Source organism: Melanotaenia boesemani, chromosome 6 (assembly GCF_017639745.1).
Source record: "Melanotaenia boesemani isolate fMelBoe1 chromosome 6, fMelBoe1.pri, whole genome shotgun sequence".
NCBI classification, from domain to species: domain Eukaryota; kingdom Metazoa; phylum Chordata; class Actinopteri; order Atheriniformes; family Melanotaeniidae; genus Melanotaenia; species Melanotaenia boesemani.
The window spans coordinates 18,616,552-18,637,659 of NC_055687.1; the positions used below are offsets into that span (position 1 = coordinate 18,616,552).

Consider the following 21,108-nt stretch of genomic DNA (forward strand, 5'->3'; position numbering starts at 1 on the left):
CTTGTTTGAAACCAGATGTGTAGTGACAAGAACGTTCTTCTAATTTGCTTTGCCACATGAATGCACCGGTTTTTGTGCATGTTGTGTATGGATGTGGATTGTAGATATATGTCATTTTTAAGAATAAACATTGTAAAGTAATATATTTAACTCTAGATGAAAGTTAGGTGTAAGACGTTTTACAGGGGTTTTGGTGTAATGCTCATCAAGCCCATTCTCTACATAAAAAAAGCCAAAATATTTATTTGTGCAGGTAATTACTAAATTCCTCTTTTTACAGCAGAATAGTGAGAACCTGTAATGGGCTTGACTTGGCCCAGCACCCACTATTGTTCGAAAGCTTTGCTTCCTAAAAGGGAAAAAAAAGTACTGTTTGAGTGTGTAGGTATGTGTGTGCACACAGAGGGGAAATTGCAAGCTTCAGCATTAGAAAGCCAGGAAATGTTTTTTCTTTCTTTTTATCTTGTAGTGTAAGATTAATAGGAAACTGAGGTAACACTTCAATTTACAGACTCAAAATTTTGTACAAACGTGAAAAGGAGAGTGCACGAGTAAAGAAAAAAGAACATGCCACACAGTCAAGATTAATCTGAACCTACAACCTTTATTGGAGTGCACAGGAGCAGATTTTAGAGTCTGAAAGATGAGGGTGAAAGATGGGGGAGCATAATCAGAGAGAAAGTGAGAAGAAAGGAAGAAGTGTATAAAGGTCAGAGAGAAAAGGAGCAAAAAGAGAATGGGCAGCAGCACTTTCTCCATGCGGAGCCATGCAGCCAACAGTTTTCACAGGTCTCTGAAAAGCTTTTCACACTCATTTGGGATCTACCAGGAATCCCCACAGGTAATCCCATCCGTAAGAGACAGGGAAGAAAACAGCTCCCAGTCCAGATCTGAGCGGAGCTGCAGACTTGGCCACATGACTGTAAAAAGCTGAGGAAATTCACAGCCAATGACAGTGACAGGGATTAGACATAATTTTTTTTCAGAGGTTTACTTTCATATGGAGCAACAACACTAAGAGTCCTTTCTCTCTGCCTGTCTTCATTCCTTATCTCTGTTCATTATTCATTTAACTTTGATTTTGCATAACTTTTACTGCCTTCTATGACCACTTTTCTGTTGGCCATGTTGTCATTTCTCTCCTCTTTAATTGCACGTGTGCCTGAGAAGGCCTTGTTCTACTTTGATTAAAAAAACTTGAAAAAATGTGGAAATAAAACAAAACAACTACACACACACACAACCACACAAATCATATTATATGGAAGATCATACAAGAGGATAAGGACAGAAGAGAAGTTAGTAGGGATAAATAAAAAGAGTGGCAGGAAGACAAAGATACATAATGCTCATCTGATCATTAGATCTCACAGATATGATAATAAAAAGGTGTGGAAAAGGTATTCACATACACAAATACATGTATAGTTTTGCTTTGAGCAAGTCCTAAAAGAGACGAGAGAAAAACCAAGCAAAGAGCTGCAAGTGAGATACTGTCTTACTCAGTTCAGATGATCAGAGTAATGACGATCAAATAAACAGCTGTGAAAGCACATGTTGATACACATAATTGCTCAGTATCCATGATAAAAATCCCCATCAACCCACCAATATTATTTGACTTGCATGAAACTTTATCCAGTATTGATCCTTGCCTCCTCTTAACTCAGCTCTTAATACTCCATCTTAGCAAAATTATATTTCACTGTCCGTCATATACACGCTTTAGCCACCATCTTGGCTCGGAGTCCTCCATTTCTCAGGAGCTAGTCTCATCCACAGCTGTGCACTCTGGCACAGCAGACTGCGGCTGTTCTCCATTTACTGTGCAAAACACTGAGCGAAAACTGTCCATGCATAATCTATTAGCACATCTCTTTGACTTTTCTGCAGCAACCCAACCTGGCTCTTTCTTCAGTATCAACGTCCCCAATGTATTTTCCTTCACAATCTGTTGCTCTTACACATATCATGTTAGTATGCCCATCACAGGCAGTGCAGTACAGTTTATATCACATTCTTTTTATATCTATACAATCATACAACACACCAAAGCCTCTCAACCAGCAACAAACTATTGCATGGGCTAACATAGAGAAATCTTTATAATATATACTTAATGCTATACTGTGGTAAGCTGCTATGCTATAATAAAATATAATGAATCATGTCATAGTGGAGTTCTGGAAAACAAAAGTACAAGAACCTTGATATGAACCTCCCTTCCCTTTCTGACACTGACATCAGTCAACATTGCGGTTGAATGATGTCTTTGATAGTCAGGGCATGTCAGTGTTGGGCACAATGTTGATTATTCCAACAGGGAGGAAATCCAAGCATCCACACTCCCTGAAAGACCGAGGTGGGGAGCAAAGAGGGAACTTTTAACCAGAAAGGAGAGGTCAGTCTGTTCAGCATCTGGACAAAAAGTTGCAGGTAAGAGTTTGATGGTGTTTTTTTTTTTCTTTATCCTCATATGAGAAAAACGTTTGTTTGTTGCAAAAAATGTTGCTATAAAGTTGATGGACGTGGTTGCTGTTCAGTAGAAGTTTTGTTTTCAGCTCTGCAATATAATAAAACTCAGACCCTACCCCTCTACCCCCCTTACCCCCCCCCCCCCCAACACATACAAAGACACACCTCCAGCCCACATCCTGCTGTGCTGATTGGTTGGGGAGCTGTCTGTCAGCGACTTTGTGGCTGTAGAGAGGTCAGCCTGGCGGGCTGGTGATGGTCTTCGCCGTGTAATTTTGAAATAAAGGCTGCATGAACATGCCCAATGTGCCAAACACACAAACAAACACAAAAATCCACAAGAAGAGGCGGTCGATCACCATGGCGACGTATTTCCAGTCCTCGCTCACCTGTAGATTGGGTGGGTGGATGGTGTTTGGGGAGGGTACAAAAAGGATGTGGGATGGGGTGAAGAAAAAGATAAAGGTGAGCACAGTCACAGTCATCCTGTGATTCTCTGTCTATCCATCTTTCTGCTTTTCGGGTTAATGGAGGTGAACGGTTAATGTGAGTGGAGACTCGTTTTGGCACACAGCTCTGATGAGGTCCGACACAAGTCAAGGAGGAAGAGAAGGACATGAGAGACGAGAGAGATGGAGGACACAGAGAGGCAGAAGGGGCTCTGACATTTTAACCCCTGTGATGATAACTGGAGGAGGATTGAAAAGGAGGGAGGATGTGGAGGTGGGAGAGCTGACAGTCACGCACTGTACCAGGAGAGGGAGGATGTTAACATAGCCAACATGGCAACTGGATGGGGATGGACAGAATTAGAGAAGATTGTCAATTCTCGTGTCAGTTTCTTTCATTCCATGAGAGATGCTGGCTTTCCTAAGATGCCTTGAGGTTAAGCAATAAAATCTGCCACCCTCACTCCGCTGTCTCCATTTCTCTATTCCAGCTCATTTTTCAGCTGTACTCCTTCATGCACACGTCATTCTGCCGCTATAATTACATATCTGTGTTGGATATTCACAGGGCTATGGTTGCGTCACCAGATCTGTCTGCTTTGCTTCTAGTCCATTGTAGTACCCCTTGCATTTCAGATGATAGAGTAAAAATGGCACAGCTGTACAGCTAATGATATGACATGGCTCTCATCTGTGCTGCTCAGGATACAGTTTGTGGGTGGTTACGTATTTGGATAAAGGAAGATGATTCAGAGGAGAAAATTATTAACATTTAGGAAGATTTCATTCAGACACAAACAGGTACTGTAGCTTTAACTGATTACTGTCATTGTACATACAAATTTGATATCAAAACAGTAAACTGTAATAACAATTTTTGGCAAAACAAGAAAAAATAAGGTCCATCAGGCTGATAAAGAACACCAGATATTGTGAAAATAGTTGAAAACGATTATGTAATACTCACGCTCTGATCATCATCCTCACTCTTCATGTGGTTGGCAATGAAGCGCACTCCTTCCACAGCCTCCTCAAAGCCTGGACACGTTTGAGCCAGCAGGGTATGAGTCAAAACAGGACCACTGGCTGCTTGCTTTCCCCTCTGCTGGTTTCCAGAGCCACCTTCCCGGCCCTCCCTTACCCTATTCAGACCATCCACAGATCCCCCTCCTGCACCTCCCAGATCCCCTCCAAACTGTTTAACAGAAGCTCGGTTCACATAGCATGTGCAAGGGTCACTGTCATCCTTGCCAAACACCGCAGTTGAGGATCCTCCTCCGTTTCCTCCGGCACTACCCAGCCCGAGCCCCACCATCAGGGCCCCTGACTCTCCACTGCGCCCACCCTCTTTCTGCTCCTGTGCCCTCCTTTTTTGACGTAGCCGCTGGCGCTCACAGCTGTTCCTTGGCTGGCGCATAAAGAGCAGGGCAGGAAGCTTGTTGAGGAACACCAGTTTAACCCAAGGGGGCATAGTGTGTGTGGTGGGTGAACGGTGGTGCACATTGAGCACACACACACTGGTGACAATAGAGAAAGTGACAAGAACCATGGTGAACATCAGGTACTTCCCTACTAGAGGAACATCCAGTGAAGTGGGTGGGACAATCTTAGAGATCAGCAGCAGGAACACAGTGAGAGCCAGTAGCACTGAGATACAGAGCGTCATCTTCTCTCCACAGTCAGAGGGCAGGTAGAAGACCAGGATGGCCAACGATGTGATGAGCACACATGGAATGATGAGGTTGATAGTATAAAAAAGAGGCTTCCGACGAATGATGAAGTCGTATGTGATGTCCACATAGGCGGGGTCAGCCGGGTTCTCGTTCCGTCTGCCTGGGAGGGCGATGATGTCCCACTCTCCACTGGGCGTGAAGTCATCCATACTGGCCACGTCAGCGCGAAGCACTAGATCGATCTCAGTGCGGTCATAGGTCCAGGAGCGGAAGCGCAGGGTGCAGTTCTGTTGGTCAAACGGGAAGTGCTTGACCTCAATCTTACAGGCTGATTTATAGATGGCTGGTGGCAACCAGAAGATGCTGCCATCGTAGGACACCACTGCATTGGAGTAGAAGGACACCTCATACACCCCATCAGCACTAAGACACATGAATGGAAATGGGGCAAAGACAAGAAAAGACATGAATTAAGATATTTATGAGACTAGTAAGACACTGGTGTGATGATTTAATGTTTTTAAGTGTGACGATGAGCCAAATTTTCCCAGAGTCTAATGAACAGCAAAGCATGATGATTTTAATTTTTCAAGAATTAAAGGTTCATTAAAGGAAGAAACATACACACATGGATGCTGAGGTAAGTTAAGTCACCCACACCTGCTTATATAAACACAAGGAACAGGAAGACAGGGAACATATGAACACATAGTCTAGACAGGAAACAGCATTCATAGGTCAGGCTGGGTTGTACTGATCAGCTTAAGTTAGATTTGTTGGTCTGAAGACAGCTAACAACATTCAAGCTGGAGATGGAATTTCGATTTAACTTAATATTTTGACACAATAAACAGCTACATGTTGTCTAATGCTAATGCTGTAACATGTAATATACCCATGAGGATGATTAATAATTTCTGACTCATCTTCTCAAGTGCTTTCGACGAAACATAATCTTGCTTTTAGATTTAATGAAATAATCAAAACTTCAAAACAGCAGCTCTGACACTGATTTAAGCTGAGCTAATCCTTCTGTTCAAGTGACTGACAGTGACTGAGACTTGGAGAATAGCAAGCCGACCTGGGGTATGCAGGATTAACAGGATCATTTCATCCGGAGTTTGGTGGGTCGGTGATCTTTTAATCTTTAGTAAAGTAAGGACTGAAACCGGGAAAGAGGAGAAGGCCACACAGATCACTGTACTCTGATGAGCTGATTAGCATACTGTATGGAGACACTAAGTTTCCATTACACTGAGTCAAGTGGTCGGCAACATCCTTATCTCCCTCAGACATGCAAGCACATCCCAACAAACAAAACATGCTGTTCAAGGTTAACGTGTAAGGCAGTTTGTGTTTTACAAGTGCAGCTTAGTCTGCTATACTGAACATCAGTTTGGATTATTACCAATATTTTTACATTACCAGTAGCTATGCACTTTTTGACCATGCTTTAGATAAGCCACAGTGGTCAGAACATTCAGTCGGTAGGCATTTCTCTGCATCCTTGTTGATTAACTTTATACACACATGGTATCATCAGTTATCGGTAAAAAGAAAGTAAAGCCTCTGTCATTTCTGTTTTTTGTTTTTCAGAGTACAAAGAAAAATGTAAAATCATATGGTTTCTACCATGTCTTAAAATTAGACAAATGCCACCTCAGATGAGCAATACACCACATATAACATTATGTCAGTATTCAACCAGTAATACCCATTATTCTTGTAGAACCAACTTCAGCAGCATTAATATGATTTATGAAATATGAATTGTATGAAATTGTCAATTTACAGATCCTTGTAGAAGAATTTTTGGCCCATTCTTCTTTACTATTTTGGCCAATGTTTTTATAGATATTAATTAATACACAGCTCTCTCATCTGTCTGTCTGCTGGTCTGACTCATGACTGAACTACAGCAATGCCTTGATGTTCTCCTTTTTCAGCCATTATGTTGTAGATTTGGTATATAGAGGAGTTTATAGGGGACTTAATGACCAGATCCTGTGGCTGCAAAAAAAAATCAAATAATCACAAGATAAGATAAGATAAGATAAGATACGATAAGATAAGATAAGATAAGATAAGATAAGATAAGATAAGATAAGATCTATAGGCTATAGTGCTTGAAGTGTTTAAGGTGATATGCTGTGTTTGGATATACTGTGCATTATGGCCAAACATCCTCACTTTTAATGACTTTTATCCACCTAAGGTTTTCCCATAAGCCTGGTTTGTTCAGATGCACCTTTGTGTTGCCAGCCTAACCTTTTTCTCTTTATGAAAACATAGGGAGCCAGTGCAACCCTGGTGCACGACACCAACCTTGTTACACAGGAAGTGAAAGTGTTGTTGCTATATTTGTAAGTTGAAGCATGGGAAAATCATAAGCTCCCTGTCTAGCTGCAGCTACAAGGGAGGGATGGGCAATACTAGTATTTCTTCTGTCGATACGATACCATTAGTTAATGGTACTTTTTCAAAGATACCGATACCGATATTGATACCTCTAAGCCCTCATAATATCAAATAAAATGTCAAAACATAACCTCATCATCACTAACAGTAGCAACAGTATCCCCATTAAGACATCTGATCAGCTGAAGGAATACAGTGTGATTGGGCTTCACATGCAGTTTTATCGACTAAAACTCTCAGAAGTGAAAACCTTCCAAGCAAACCATACTTGTTCAGTAATTTTTCTAGCTGTACAGTCATGAACTTTAACATTTAGTAGGATAACTGAGGCCTGCACAATATGTGATGTAGCTTTAGGATTATCATTCAGTTTCTGTGAAAACTGTTTACTCTGACCTTTTGGTGAACCCACTTTTCCTTGAATGCATTCCACTTGTGAATAATTTTTCTCACTATAGAATGATGGACTCTAAATTGTTTGGAAATATCTTTATAATCTCATTGAAGGTTATTGCTAATGAAATTCTGCCTTAGCATTGCATTGATGCACATCTGAATGCTCCAGATCAGCAAGGTGCCAACACTTGTGCTTTTACAGAGGAGCTCACTTGCTGATCATCAGTTATTAAAGGACATTTTATTATCTCACCTGCCTCACACACTCAATCTGCATTTAAATTAAATTTTGCTGAATAAATCATGACAGTGACATGGCCCTTAATAAATAATGGCACAGTGTAATATGTTATATTTTTGTTAATCTGAGGTTGTGTTTATCTATTTTTTTTAAAAGCTGGTATGGAACAGATTAAGTTTTTATATTGTGTGCTGTAAAAATATTAGAAATAAGCAATACGTACTTTTTTCTTCTCATGGTAATACATATACTGCCTGTGTCTGTCTACAATACCAGTCTCGTGATTGGAGGTACAGCAATGTAGCATTAGCTATATAAGTATATAACAGTGGACATATTCAGTCATGTGTGGGGCCTAAATATATTGCACTCTGAAAACTGCTATTTAATTCATGCTCTCAATCTAAGCAACTGACAATGGCAGCAGCTGGATTTGCTCACCAGGGAGTCGACTTTAAAGAACTGTCAGCTGCATATGTGATTTGTACGTGTCTTCCTTTAGCATCTTATTATGCATGTATGCATTTATGAGTCTGTTAGTGTCTTGTATAAGCTTTTTAAGTGAGGACAGAGGAGTGAGTGTGACTCACTTGTTGTAGAGGACCACGTCAGGCAGCCAGATGTGTTTTGAGGGCAGCCTGACCTTCAACATTCCATCAAACTCCTCGGGGACCCAAGTCAGACGATAGTCCTGCCACTCCTGGGGGGCCAATAGAAAAACCATGCTTAGTCACATGTTTTCTAATCATGCAGTAGCAAGAAGATATCTTTGAGAGGAGAGGAAAAGGCCTGTCTGTCCATCTTTCAGTTTGTATGTGAGTCAACGTGACACATCAAAATGTGCACAAGCCCAGAGAACACACTGTCCTCTCTGTGCTTTCATCACACTTTTAACAACAAGCCTAAAAACATAGTGAGAGTAACACTCGTGTCAGTCTTGACCCTGAGAAGTCTTTAAACGCATCCTTATGCCAACCAACCAGCATGATTAAAATGGCATGTATGATAATGCAGATTAAATGTATGTGAATGTGTGTGTGTGTTTTTGTGTGTATACACATCAGCAAACATGTCCTCTGTGTAACCTTGTGTAAAAGACTAACATTATCTTGTTGTCTGTGTAGCGGGTCAGCCGTTGACATTGAAACACTGGAGTTTGTGATATGTAGCATTCAGCTCTTCTGTGTGTGCAGAGCTGAAACACACGTTAGGTTGTCTGCAGTTACTATGATGTATTGTGATCATTACAGTTTGTCTTGGCTCAGGATAGCTGTCCTTGGCTCCAGACTTTCTGACGGCGAGGAATACATAAAGCACTTATGGTCATTCTACGCTCCGTTACATGTCATAAATCCTAACTTACTAAGGTGCAAACTGCATGCTTGTGAGCATGTGATAAAGCAGTTTAATCATATACACACCATCTATATTGGTCATATTATGTATAAAATGCAAGATGTTTTCAAGCATGTTTCATCTGTGGACCTAGATGTAAGTCCAAATTGCCTGCAGACGTGTATGTGAGTGGGTGGATTTCTATCTTTATAAATATGATTATCTGAAGTTAGGCTTGGGCATGTTTGGATGCTGGAAGCATTTTTATTATTTTCTGTCTTGACAAATACATAAGGGTTCTAATCACGTTTATGACTTTTTTAATGTCAAAAACTCTTTTCTAGAGGCTCAAATTAATTGGAAAAAAGCAAGTTCATTAATAAAATAAAACAAAACACTTTGTATTACTTTGTAAAGAATTCTTCACAGGTGATGACTTCTTAAAGTATGAAGTATGAACATTATCGTGGCTCCCAGACTTCAGAGAGTGAATGGGTTTTTCTTTTAATGAAAAGAATATAATCTGCTGGCATATCACATTAGGGCTACAGAGGAGGATATTTATTCTTCAGCCGGTGAACACGTAGCCTTTACAGTACACAGGCTTGGATACATAATAAAAGAGACAGATGTACAGATGGATCATGTTGTTGTTTTTATTTATTTTTTCTTTTCAGCACAGAAGCCTATGAGACAATCTTGTGTCATTTAAAGACCTGCTTTTGTAAAGCATCATTAGTGTCATTAGAGAGGTCTTCCTACAGTATCCACAATTATTATAATTAAGAGTATATTTTAAAAATTGAGTAAAATCTAAAAAAAAATCACTACAATACAGTACGAACTGCATGAAATTGTCTCATTTGTTTTATGACTAATTATATGGCTTTTTTCTGTTTCCACTTTATATCTGATTTATGTTGGAGTAAAAATGTGTGTGTGCATGGTCTGAAGTACACGTGAGAAGCGTACATTCTCCACTCGTTCTTCTTGCCAAATTCTTCAGTAGAGGGTCAAAGCCCTGTCAGAGGGCTGGGTAAGGATTATGTACAGTAACTCACATCACAAAATCAACTGAGAAAAACAGCTGAAGCATTTGTGAAAGAGGCTTTTCTTGTCATCAGTTGTATTTGTTTTAAGTGTAAAACAAATCTCATTCATGACCATTTAAAGATGTGTCATTTAATGTTTCTCTGTCTGTCTCCTCACCAGTCCTGTCACTTCTCCTAGATGATGCTCCACGTACGAGGAGGCAGGGTTACAGTCTGTGACCCACAGAAGCAGTGAAACATACGGAGCACAGTGAATCAGCTTTTAGTGGCACCACAGCTCATACATCATGCTCTACTGGTATGATGACACTGTGGAATTTGATTATATAATATAAATCATCATGCACTATGAAGCACTGTAGAAGAAGGTTAATTCAGTGTTTGTGTGAGCCTGTGTGCCAAAGTCACATTTATGAATGCTATCCAAGTCCCTCTTTTGTGGTTTGTGATTCACTTCCACTGACCTAACTGTGAAACTGTGAAATCTCAAACAGAAACATCCAAATCAAATGTTTAACTCCTTGTACGGACAGCATTGGAATTATCTTTCTTGCTCTCATTTCTCTTTTTCTTTGTAATAATTTATTTAAATGCTGCTGAGATAAAAGGACGAGTGTGAGGTCTCACCTGTGTTAGCCAGACATTGGTGGTCATCACCTGCTCCCTTTCATGCTGCAGAAGAAAATAGCCACATAAAAGATTATTTTATTACAGATTTTATTTAACATTTTCTAAATATTTTCATTGTTTTCTTTACTTTGTGCACCTCTCAACTTTTTTTTGGATTGTCTTTATTTTTTTCCAGACCTTGAACCTTTTAGTTTTAGGCTTGTTTAGTTTTAGATTTTCTTTCCTCGCCATGCCAACTACCTCCCTGTTTTTAGAAATTTAAAGTGATGAATTTAATTTTTTCTTATTGAATTGCAAATACATAGATGAGCATAATTCTTATCAATTATGATTCAGATCAAGACACACACTCACCACACTGATGAGTTGGGCTAAAGACACCATCAGCTGCACAGTAACCAGCTCAGAGCCATTTGTCGCAGGGCGAATCAGTTTGTTGTAATGTGCTGGATTTAGGAGATGTTCCACCAACCGCTCCTCTGTGTCTGCTCCAAGGCTGCCTGTAATGAGAGCACACTATCATCACCAAGCACCTCTATCAAGAGACAAAGAAAGCTGCACTCATCTGCATTTCTCCTGGCATCATTTACAGACATTTATCATACTGGAAATATATAACAATCATACAGAGCAGAAAATCATCGGTGCAGTTGCGGTTCTCTGTTTGGCCTCTTTTTTCACAGCCAGCTTTTTCAGCCATGTGCATTGAAAAGGCAAAGCTTTAACCACGGTATTACTCATCATTGCTGGCTGTAGAACCTTGGCACAGCTCGATACAGACTTCTCACAAGATCTGACATCATAAGAATGAGTCAACCCGTCTGAATGTGTCTATCTCTATCCTTTCTGTCTCTGTCACACTGTTAGTGCCTCTGTTCTGTCTCCATCTATTTTCCTCTGCTGCTTTGCACTACTCCCCAACTGCCACTCTTTTCTAGCTTTGGGTTATTTTCACTCCATCTCTTTCTTCCCCTTCCTGCCCACCATCCCCTCCATCTGCAGCAGACTGTAGTCATATCAGTGAGCAGTGGAGTTTAAGCAGAGCTGTCACAACACACACACGAGGAAAGGTTTTTCTTTTTTTGTGAGAGACATGATGCACTGAAGAAAAACAACCATTGTGCAGCTCCTCTTTCCTTTCTAATTCTCTGCTGCCTTTCATTCCCTGCCTTTCTGGCAACTACATATTCTCTCATGATTGCCTCTCACTTTGCCCCTGAAGATAAACACAGGATGCTTACTATGAATTTGGCATATTCACACATGCTCTTTAAAGAGCTATTAACGGTGCAGGAAAACAAGTTGGAAGAAAGCTGATAGCGGTGAAAGCTTTAATCATTTAAAAACTTTAAAGAGTCCATTTTGAGCTTTGTAATAAGAAATTATTAAATTATTATTAGGATATCATTTTCAAAATCTAGATGTTATTCATTCTTCATACTGCACATCCATGCATCACTTCTTGTCACTTACTGAATGTAACACTCAGTTTTAGCTCACGTGTCTCACTCTCAAAAGACCTAATTCACTCTGATTAGTCTTGTTAGTCTAAAATTAAAAAGTGTGCGGTAGCTGGTCAGTCATCAGGTGTGTTTCTCTCAGTTCAGCACTGACATGAGTGAGGCATTATAGTCTTGAGGCGTGCATGCTGGATAGAACTTTAGTCCAGCTTTCTGCAACAACACAGAACATCACTACGTCATGTCACATGTTATTCAAACCTCAGGCAGTGTCAAATCAGGACAAGTCAGGCGCTGTGAAGACTCTTCTTAGGGTGCAGCAGATGGGAGTCACCTCTATGACGACACAACTATGCGCTGATGAGCCTAAGGCCTCCCTGACATGCCTAACATAAAATATGCAATGACAGCTTTATTTGCGTCAACCTGTCCAAAAATGTTGTAGCATCACAATCTATAGTTGTAAATTTTGAGATGGGAACATGTTCCCAGACTGCTGTTTCTATAGGGCAGCATTTGCATGATATGACAGGAATCACAACACACAGGTATAAAAATATATAAGCTTCTCTATGTATTCCATAACATATAGATTTAAATATTTGCATTAACTCTGAGCCTTACAGTGTATTTTTAATACCCAACCCTAACCATTTGCCAGTAAAAGTGCTACAGAAAAGTTAGGACTCATGAGACAAAATTTATGAAATACAGTGATTAGTAAAAAGATTGTGCATGATGAGTTTCAGATGACGAAACTCTTGCATAAGGTGTTCAGTGTCACAAAGCTCTATGGATGGATGAAGCTCTTTGATAGAGAGGGTCTGGGTTCAGTCCCAGCCTGTAGCCCTTTAGTACCTTTTACCAAGACAAAAAGAGAGTATTATTTAAAAAGGAAAAATAAGTAATTCTAGCTGGTATTCCTGAGAGAAGGAACACTGTTGTGAACTCAATCATGATGGTAAAATGTGTCCAACTTCACTGCAGTCTGTTTTTTTACTCAACTTCTCATGTTGGCCACACAAGGATGCCGCAGGCGCACTTGAACATATCTTTTCTCTGAACCATGTCAACAGCCACCAGGCAGACAGTATGCAGATGAGTTACATGGCGATGTAGACAAGTGAGGGGAAAAAAAACTGAACTACTAATGAGGTGTTTCAGACCTTTCAGGAGAAGTATCTTCTGTGGAAGAGAACAGATCTTGTAACTTCACAAGCTTAAATAAACAAAAGGACTGTATGGTATATTGGAGGTAAAAGCCAAAAAGAATAATAATATATTATCTGGACAGTTTGCCTGAGATGAAGACTTTTCAAGAGAGAATCTTTTAGGGACAAATTTTGAAAGAATTAACTCCTCAAATATAAAAAAAAAGCCAATTTAATTAAAAGAGTTAGCCAAGCACAACTCCATACAATCTCTCCGTCACTGTTATTGATTATTGAAAAGCTGCTTGTAAACCATTTATCACACATAAAAACCAAGCAAACCCTGCAGGTTTCTTTTAATGTGATGATTTCCAACTTGTTAGATTCATTTGCAATTACAATAACAGCAGCAATGAAGTACACAAAGTCACAAAGTCAAGACAAGAAGCTGCATGTCTACATGCAGGTTGATGTAAACAGGAAGTGGAAAATATGTAGAAATAGACACAAAAGAGATACACTAAATGCTCTTTTTCTTCATCGTTTGGCTACACTTTGCAATGAACACATCTCTGAGCTCTTCTCTGTCCTCTCTTTATTTCTCTCTTAATCTCCAACTTTCTCCTCTACCTCCCTTTTGCCCTGTCCTGTGTTTGCTGATCAGGAATGATAGCCTCTGTCCATGGACCAACAAGGGCAATTTGTTCCCTCTAACTCGACACGCAACTGTTCACTCCTTTGTTTTTAATCTTGCACTCTTCTTTTACCCTTTTTCCACTTTTCTACAATTCAAAGCCCCTAGTTTCTTCTCACCGTATTGATTGTCTGCCTCCCTTCCTCCTACCCTCCCCTCTTTCATGTTATCTTCATCTCCCTGCTGGTGACAGCCACTGTCCATTTATTGCTGCTTCTATCACTGATCCACCATCATCAATCCACATCTTGTCGCACATGTCTGCAGAACTCAGGTTGTCTCTTGTGAGTGCAGGATGGATATTTCATAGGGGTATATGCATCTTTTTGTGTGCACATATCCATGCGGGAAATAATAATAAAATAAGCTTTACTGTCTGAGTCTGAACCATATGAGTAATGTATATTATTCCCAGACACACTAGGCAATAACACTGTTGACTGAGACAGGAAGCCAATACAGTTCACTTAAACAATGATGGAGCAGAGCAGATCTACATTTCAGTTCTGTTCTGTCTGTTAAAACGTCATACACCTTCTCCCAGCTTGCATCCCAGCATTCGACCAGTTCTTCAGCCAGTGCCACAAAGTGGTCCCTTCTGTGGCATCTGTAATTGATTTAATGGCCCTTTTCTTTGCCAAGTCCAGGATCCCTATCATGTTTAGGACTCTACAGAGAGACTTGCCTGCAAAGTTTCAAGATCTATTGTTGGGCGTATGGTAAGTGAACCAGCCCTGCCTCCTACATTCCTCTTCAACTCTTGGTACATGGCAAATTTCCACTCTCAAGCTTCATCCATGCGCTTTTCTCAGGTTACACTGAGTTCTACCACCACCACCTGTTTGGTGAATTGTGATGAATTATCATTTATAGAAAACTGTACAGTCTAACTTATCCAGTCTTTTTTATTTTTGATTATTCATAGGTCAGTACTTGTGTCATTTAGAATGAAATTTTAATATTACAGAGACAAATTATGAAGCCCATGAGACAGTTTTAGTCTGTTCTTGTTTTTATCTCAAAAACAAGACTGCAAAAAAGCACCCACAGACTCTGACCTGATCACCAACATGTTAACTCAGCCTCTTGTCTGCAGCACCCACTAATGCTTCCAAGAAGGGTGTGATCTCTCAAATTCTCCATCTCCATGCACAACAATGAAGGCAAAGCTGACCTGAGAGGTTGTAATTTTGCTTATAATAACTCAGGTTGTATTCTTGTTGTTTTCCAACGCAAATATTGCAAACTTAATGTGACACTATGAATTTTTCAGCATGGCTCCCCATTAGACCCTGGAGCAACAGAAGTGACACACTACCACGCAAATGCAAACGCAGACACACACCTCAGTGACACAGCACCAGAACAGGCAAGATGGTAGCCGCTTTCACTGTGTCTGTAGGCCTTAAATGTCTTTGATCAAATCATGCTTGTGTGATTACATAAAATTCATACAATTTCCCAGCTTGTGCTGTTTTGACTCTACAACACAAGAGTCCAGAGTGCACTCAACTTTGTAAAGACAAATGTGGGGAAAATGAGAGCAAAGCAAGAGCTAAATTAAATTATCCTGCTAAGACTATTACAGCAATGGTCTCTACAATGAGAAACGGTTTGAGGGGAAGAAAGGTCGCTTTTTGCTCTTCTTTTTTTGGACTGTCAATGAGGCTTTTTGCTGTAGCTGGGACCTTTTGTGCTGAAATATTCTTAAATCAATAAAGGAGAAATCCATTGATCTACTGGCAACACCCAATTGGCACTGCAGGGGCCATAGAACTCAGATATTAATATTGATTCGTCATCTAGCCGCAATATCACAGCACTTAAAAAACAAAGCTATCCTACTGTGGACTAACTGGAGGCAGAAGATTTATTGTCTTACCCAACTCCACATTAGAACAGGCAGTCAAGTTTGTGTCACTCATGCTTATAAAACACCTCAACTAACATGTTTTATGCACTTGCTTCCACCATGTCTTTAATTATCTTTTTAGAAAAACAGTTACATTACAGAAAAAAATGCACAAAAACAATCCTGATCTAACATAAATACACAAACACACACACACACAAAAAACTCCTTTAACATGGAATTTCAACCTAATTACAATGTAAACGGTACATAATGGATCAGTATTGATTGATATGCTGTCATCTGCACCTATTTTTTCTCATCTAGTTGCAGGGAGCATATTGTTTTTGTGACTTCTTATTTTGTTTATGGATGTGATCATCTTTAAATGTACATGGTCACTAAACTGATCAATCTGATGAACATCTGTTAAACTGTATCAATATCATTGTGAATTTCTGCAGTGTTTTAAAAGACTGCTTTGGTTTGTTGAATATAAGTGGAACTGAATCAGCTGCATTGCACTTATGGGTCATAATGGTTGCCTGTGCCTCCTCTGAAGGGTAAGTGGGCACCTCAGGGTCATCTCAGCAGTATGGGGAAGATAATATGCGTTTAATGAACAACATTCATCAGGTTAAGGACAGTTTGAATACAATAAAACTGCATCTATATAGGAATTTTCAAGTAATATTGACCACTCAAAGAGCTGTACACATTAGTTCATATTCAGCACTTTTTCTAATAAGCACACCAGGGACACATCCATCATCTACTCTTCTTCCAGAGAAGATAAGATGCCCCCAGCTTTAGTACATTTAGGGAATTTCTGGGACTTTTTAAATTTTTTATATCGTTAATCCACTAATTAATCAATTATTGGAAGCATTATCAGCTATCTGAGACGTTTGCACAAAGCCCAAAGCACACCCAAGCCTCAGTTCCTTCGCCTTACTGGTATATAATGCAGTGTTTTTGCTGCCTTTGAAACCACATATCTGAGCAGTTTCTTGCATCATCTATCAGTATTTAAAATACATTCTCCACACTACTCCACATTCTCCTTTTGTTTATAGGCATTTAAGTGAAGCACAGGGCACAGATCGCCACAGTGTGCTGCACTATGGAAAGTCTGTTGAAATCACATCAAGGGAAACGTATAGTCAGCATAGCGAAATGGTTTAGTTTAGTGACACATCTGCAACCGAGAAGCCTCATTATAAGACTCAGTGATTTAAAATGCTCATAAAGCATGACAGTGCATGTTTGATCTGTGTGAAAAGCTTAGCTGCTTGATGATAATGTATGGCTTTCTAATGGCGGTGCCTATTTCAAGGAATGCAATAAAATACATCACTTGAATTGTTGTGTTATGATGGCAGCTGTTATTGTGTGCTAACATTTGGCAACAAATAGATTTTGACACCAGCAGCCAACTGATAAGATGTGCACATGAGGAGGACGAGGAGGTCTAACTGCAAGATATGATTCTAGATGACAGCTTGGACATTTGTCTTCTTTCTCTGTCATGACTTACAGCATGCTCTCTTTCATTTTCATTGTTTCTAGGGCAGTGTGGTTTTACTTGTCTTGTCAGTTCTATCATGTCTACATGATTTAATTTAAAAACACCTACATCCAAGCAACACAAGCATGACCTTGCCTTGACATAAGAACACCTTTATAAAGATATTCTTAGACAAGGTCAAAATTAAAACTCTTAACTCGCCAAATGTCTCTTATCTGCCTCTTTTTCTCTTCTGCTTAAGTTTCTATTAAACTTCCATGCTCTCCCTCTGCTTTGTTAATCTCCAGGGCCACATTGTGTGGTGGTACTACTGCTACACATTCATTCACACAAACCCACATGCACACACATACACAAAAAATCTTGTACAAATCACACATGAGAGCACACTGTTTTATACATGGAATCACACACATTCTCACAATCCAATGCAGGCCCCGGTTGTGAATCTGCTGAGCATATCTAATCACAGATGCTGCCCCTACCCGCTGATCTGCTCATACAGTGTTTTCACAGTTAGTTCAAAAAGACAGAAATGGAAAAGATAAATGAGCAAAATAAGGCAGAAAGAGATAAAAAAGTCAGACCAAAGCGAAGGATGACTGTTATGTGTAGAGTGAGATAGAACTAAGATCATAAAAGCAGAACAGCAAAGCAGAAAACTGACTGAGCTAATCTCTCTGTAATGTAGAACTACCAAGGAAAAGGTCGATATTCATTTAGTGCAATCACAAAGCAGAGGACAAAGAGTATAGTGTGGTTCGAGATAAACGAACTGCATTAAAACTATTTTAAGCGCTCTTTGCAGCCTTGGCTGATGAGACCATTGCACACTGTGCTTCACACAGTAACCCCTGCCTCAGGTCAACACAGTACCACAGACATGTTTATTATGCATGCCCTGCTGGGGAAATGACAAGCGGCATCCTCCTCACACCACAGGATGGCCACATCCCGTCTGCAGTATCGAAGACAGGTGCTGAAATGTCCTTGAGCATCTTTGCACACACACTCAGAATGACCGTCCTTATGTGCTGAAATGAATTAATCCAAGCATACACTGTGTTTTCTAAGCACATATTTCAGTAAAGTGTTTTGTTTGCTTTCTTGTAGTAAATAATTAGAATATGTTATTATGCTCCTCATACTCCAGGTGTGTGTGTGTATGTGTGTTTGATCATGTGCCTGCTGCATTTCTTCAAACATGTGTCTGTGTTCACTTGTGTGTGGACAGAGTTAATAGTCTCCAAGGATGATGCTAATCAGATTTTCTCCCTTAAGGGAAGATGACTCATTAGTAGTCCAATGCTTATGAAGCTCCTTAAAGTGATATAGCATGTTGGCTGCATTTTCTCTTTCAGTCCACATACCTCTGTTTGAACTCAGGACTAACCAAAATAACTAGAGATTATGCAACAGAACATGTTTGATGTTTAATTTGGTTTAAACTGTTGTGTCTAATTTATTTAGTCGTTGCCAACTTTAGCTCATTAATATTACCCAAATAAGATTTCAATTTGTTGAGGCTTCCATGCATTTACATCTTTACTATCTGTAAAGTGTTTGAATTATGTTATTAGATCATCAAGAAAATATAGCATAACCTGAACTTATATTTAGAGTATTACATTACATTACTGTGTGGGTGTGTGTTTAAGTCAATGCTGTTTTCAGGTGCAAAAACACAAGACGATTCTTTAAATTTCATTACTTCGTATCTGCATTTACATATATGCAGTTGTAAAACTCTTGGCAATTATATTTTTTTTTAAAGTGTGATGAAATTAAAAGTTCACGTTACCCAGCTCAAAAACATTAAAGAAAGGTGTGTGTTTGCTGTTTGTGAGTATGAGGAGGGGCATTAAGGTTAAGGCAAGTCAAAGATCTTTTAAGGAAGTGTGGTAAACTACTTGGGGGGAAAGTCCTCTTTCGGTGTTGGTTGTATGATAAAGAAATGAAGGGGGATGCAGTCGCTAAGGGTGATGACAAACAGTTGGTGCAACGAAGATGACTAGCGGTATGTGTGTGTGTTTGTGGTTGGAGGTTGTTACTCTGTGCAGTTATGTGAGCTGCCACAAATGCAGTGAGAAGTTGTCTTTGTGCTTCAAGGCTCTGAGCTGTCCTCTGCTCAGTCACTATAGGGATTAGTTGAAAAACATCTCCAGTCAGCTGATGTTTGGGGGCAAATCATTTGAACATGCAGCAGCTCCAAATTAGAGTCAACTTAAAGAGGTAAAATATATCCAACAAGCCAAACAGCATACACTTAACACATACCTCATTAGCTCCAAATGGACCTCAACAACTATGCCGTAAATAAGAGTATCTACTCAATGCATGTCCTCCATAAAAGCTGTTACACAGAGACAGATGGCTTATCCTCTGCTGCTGGATGATATATAATTTGTCCTCTGATGACAGGAAGTAGAAGTTGTTTTAGCTCAACATGCCTCTCATTAACCTGCCTACTCAATGCAAGACCTCAGTGTTAATGAGAGAGACAGCCAGAGAGAAGTGAGCAACAGAATTTCTTTCCCTCTGCCCTCCTCTAATATTTAGAGAGAAAACTATGACTGGTGGTACAAAGAGTTAGTTTTTATTTATTTATTTTTAAGTGGGAGGTTACTGTTTTGCAGACCATGAGTCCATCCTCTCAGAAAAACTGTTTTGTAATTGCATGCTTGATAGCTTGTCTTAAATATGAAGCACCTCATTTATCTTCTGTTAAATTGTATAATGCCACTATTATAACGTAATTTAACCACCACAACCCTAAAATTGGCAGGCTCGCTCAAATTAAGTTGTGATACCACACTGCACTATATTAGCTTGTAAACCCACCAATCACAGGTCTTATTTATATATCAGACTCTTATATTAGAACAACTCTGATCAAACACAATGCAAATCATATTAGCTTGTGTTTCTGCTGCGCGCATATGGAGTGGGTGATATTTCTCTACATCATTCCGTCGCGCTGCTATTATGGGAAAGATGGTGACACAGCAGTGAAAGAGTCATCTTCTACACCTCTGCCTCCCCTCAGAATCTAACCACTCCTTTTGTTTTCATGCTCACTCCCTCGTTACTTTTAAGATCTAGATTCCCTAAATGCACAGACGCGCCGCGCTTTGGGCTCTACCAGGTGATGATGCACACAAGGATGGGCAGAGTACTCACCTCCTGCAATGGCGAGCAAAGCCAGAGGCAGCAAGAACGGCCAACCGCCCATCATCATAAGTGCGTCCGAGCCCGGAAAGGTGTTCACCGGGATGGAGAAGCCACTCCAAGCACAACCGCAGTGTTACTCCTCTTTCTTCCTCACGACCCAAACCTCCCTTCAGTCTCTACCTGACATGGTGACGCCAGGCCTTTCCGTCGCTCCAGTTATTCTTCCCCGCCCGATGAGAGAGAAACAAATATATGTTCTCGGCGGCGCCAGGTGAGCTCTGCGCTGGGTCGTGCGGTGCTGCTGGCTGTCCGTGCTGAACGCCGCTCAGCGATGCGACGCGCCGGGGAGGCGGGGGCGGGGCGCAGGGCGCGCGGAGGAGCAGGGAGGGGAGGATGTACTACCTCTGAGGCTCCACATCAGCTAGCGATGCCAGTGTCTTTCCCATACAGTAACTCGTCTCCATATAATATGAAGTACTCTTACACTCAGTGTTTAATATTGACTTTAGTGGCTTTGTCAAATTTGGTCGTGGCATATTCCATCCCTATCTGCTGGATTAACCCAAAGCCAAATATTGGTGGA

The 21,108-nt window shown here is 40.2% G+C and overlaps 1 protein-coding gene across 1 annotated transcript; it reads right to left on the bottom strand.

Moving 5' to 3' along the window:
• Positions 1–584: 584 nt before the first annotated feature.
• chrnb2 (cholinergic receptor, nicotinic, beta 2) lies at positions 585–20,839 on the bottom strand. Its single transcript, XM_041989058.1, has 6 exons — positions 20,535–20,839; positions 11,024–11,169; positions 10,667–10,711; positions 8,243–8,352; positions 3,892–5,020; positions 585–2,864 (listed from the first exon to the last, which is right to left on the bottom strand). The coding sequence occupies exons 1-6, from the start codon at positions 20,590–20,592 to the stop codon at positions 2,712–2,714; spliced, it is 1,641 nt and encodes a 546-aa protein (XP_041844992.1). The 5' UTR covers positions 20,593–20,839; the 3' UTR covers positions 585–2,711.
• Positions 20,840–21,108: the final 269 nt, after the last annotated feature.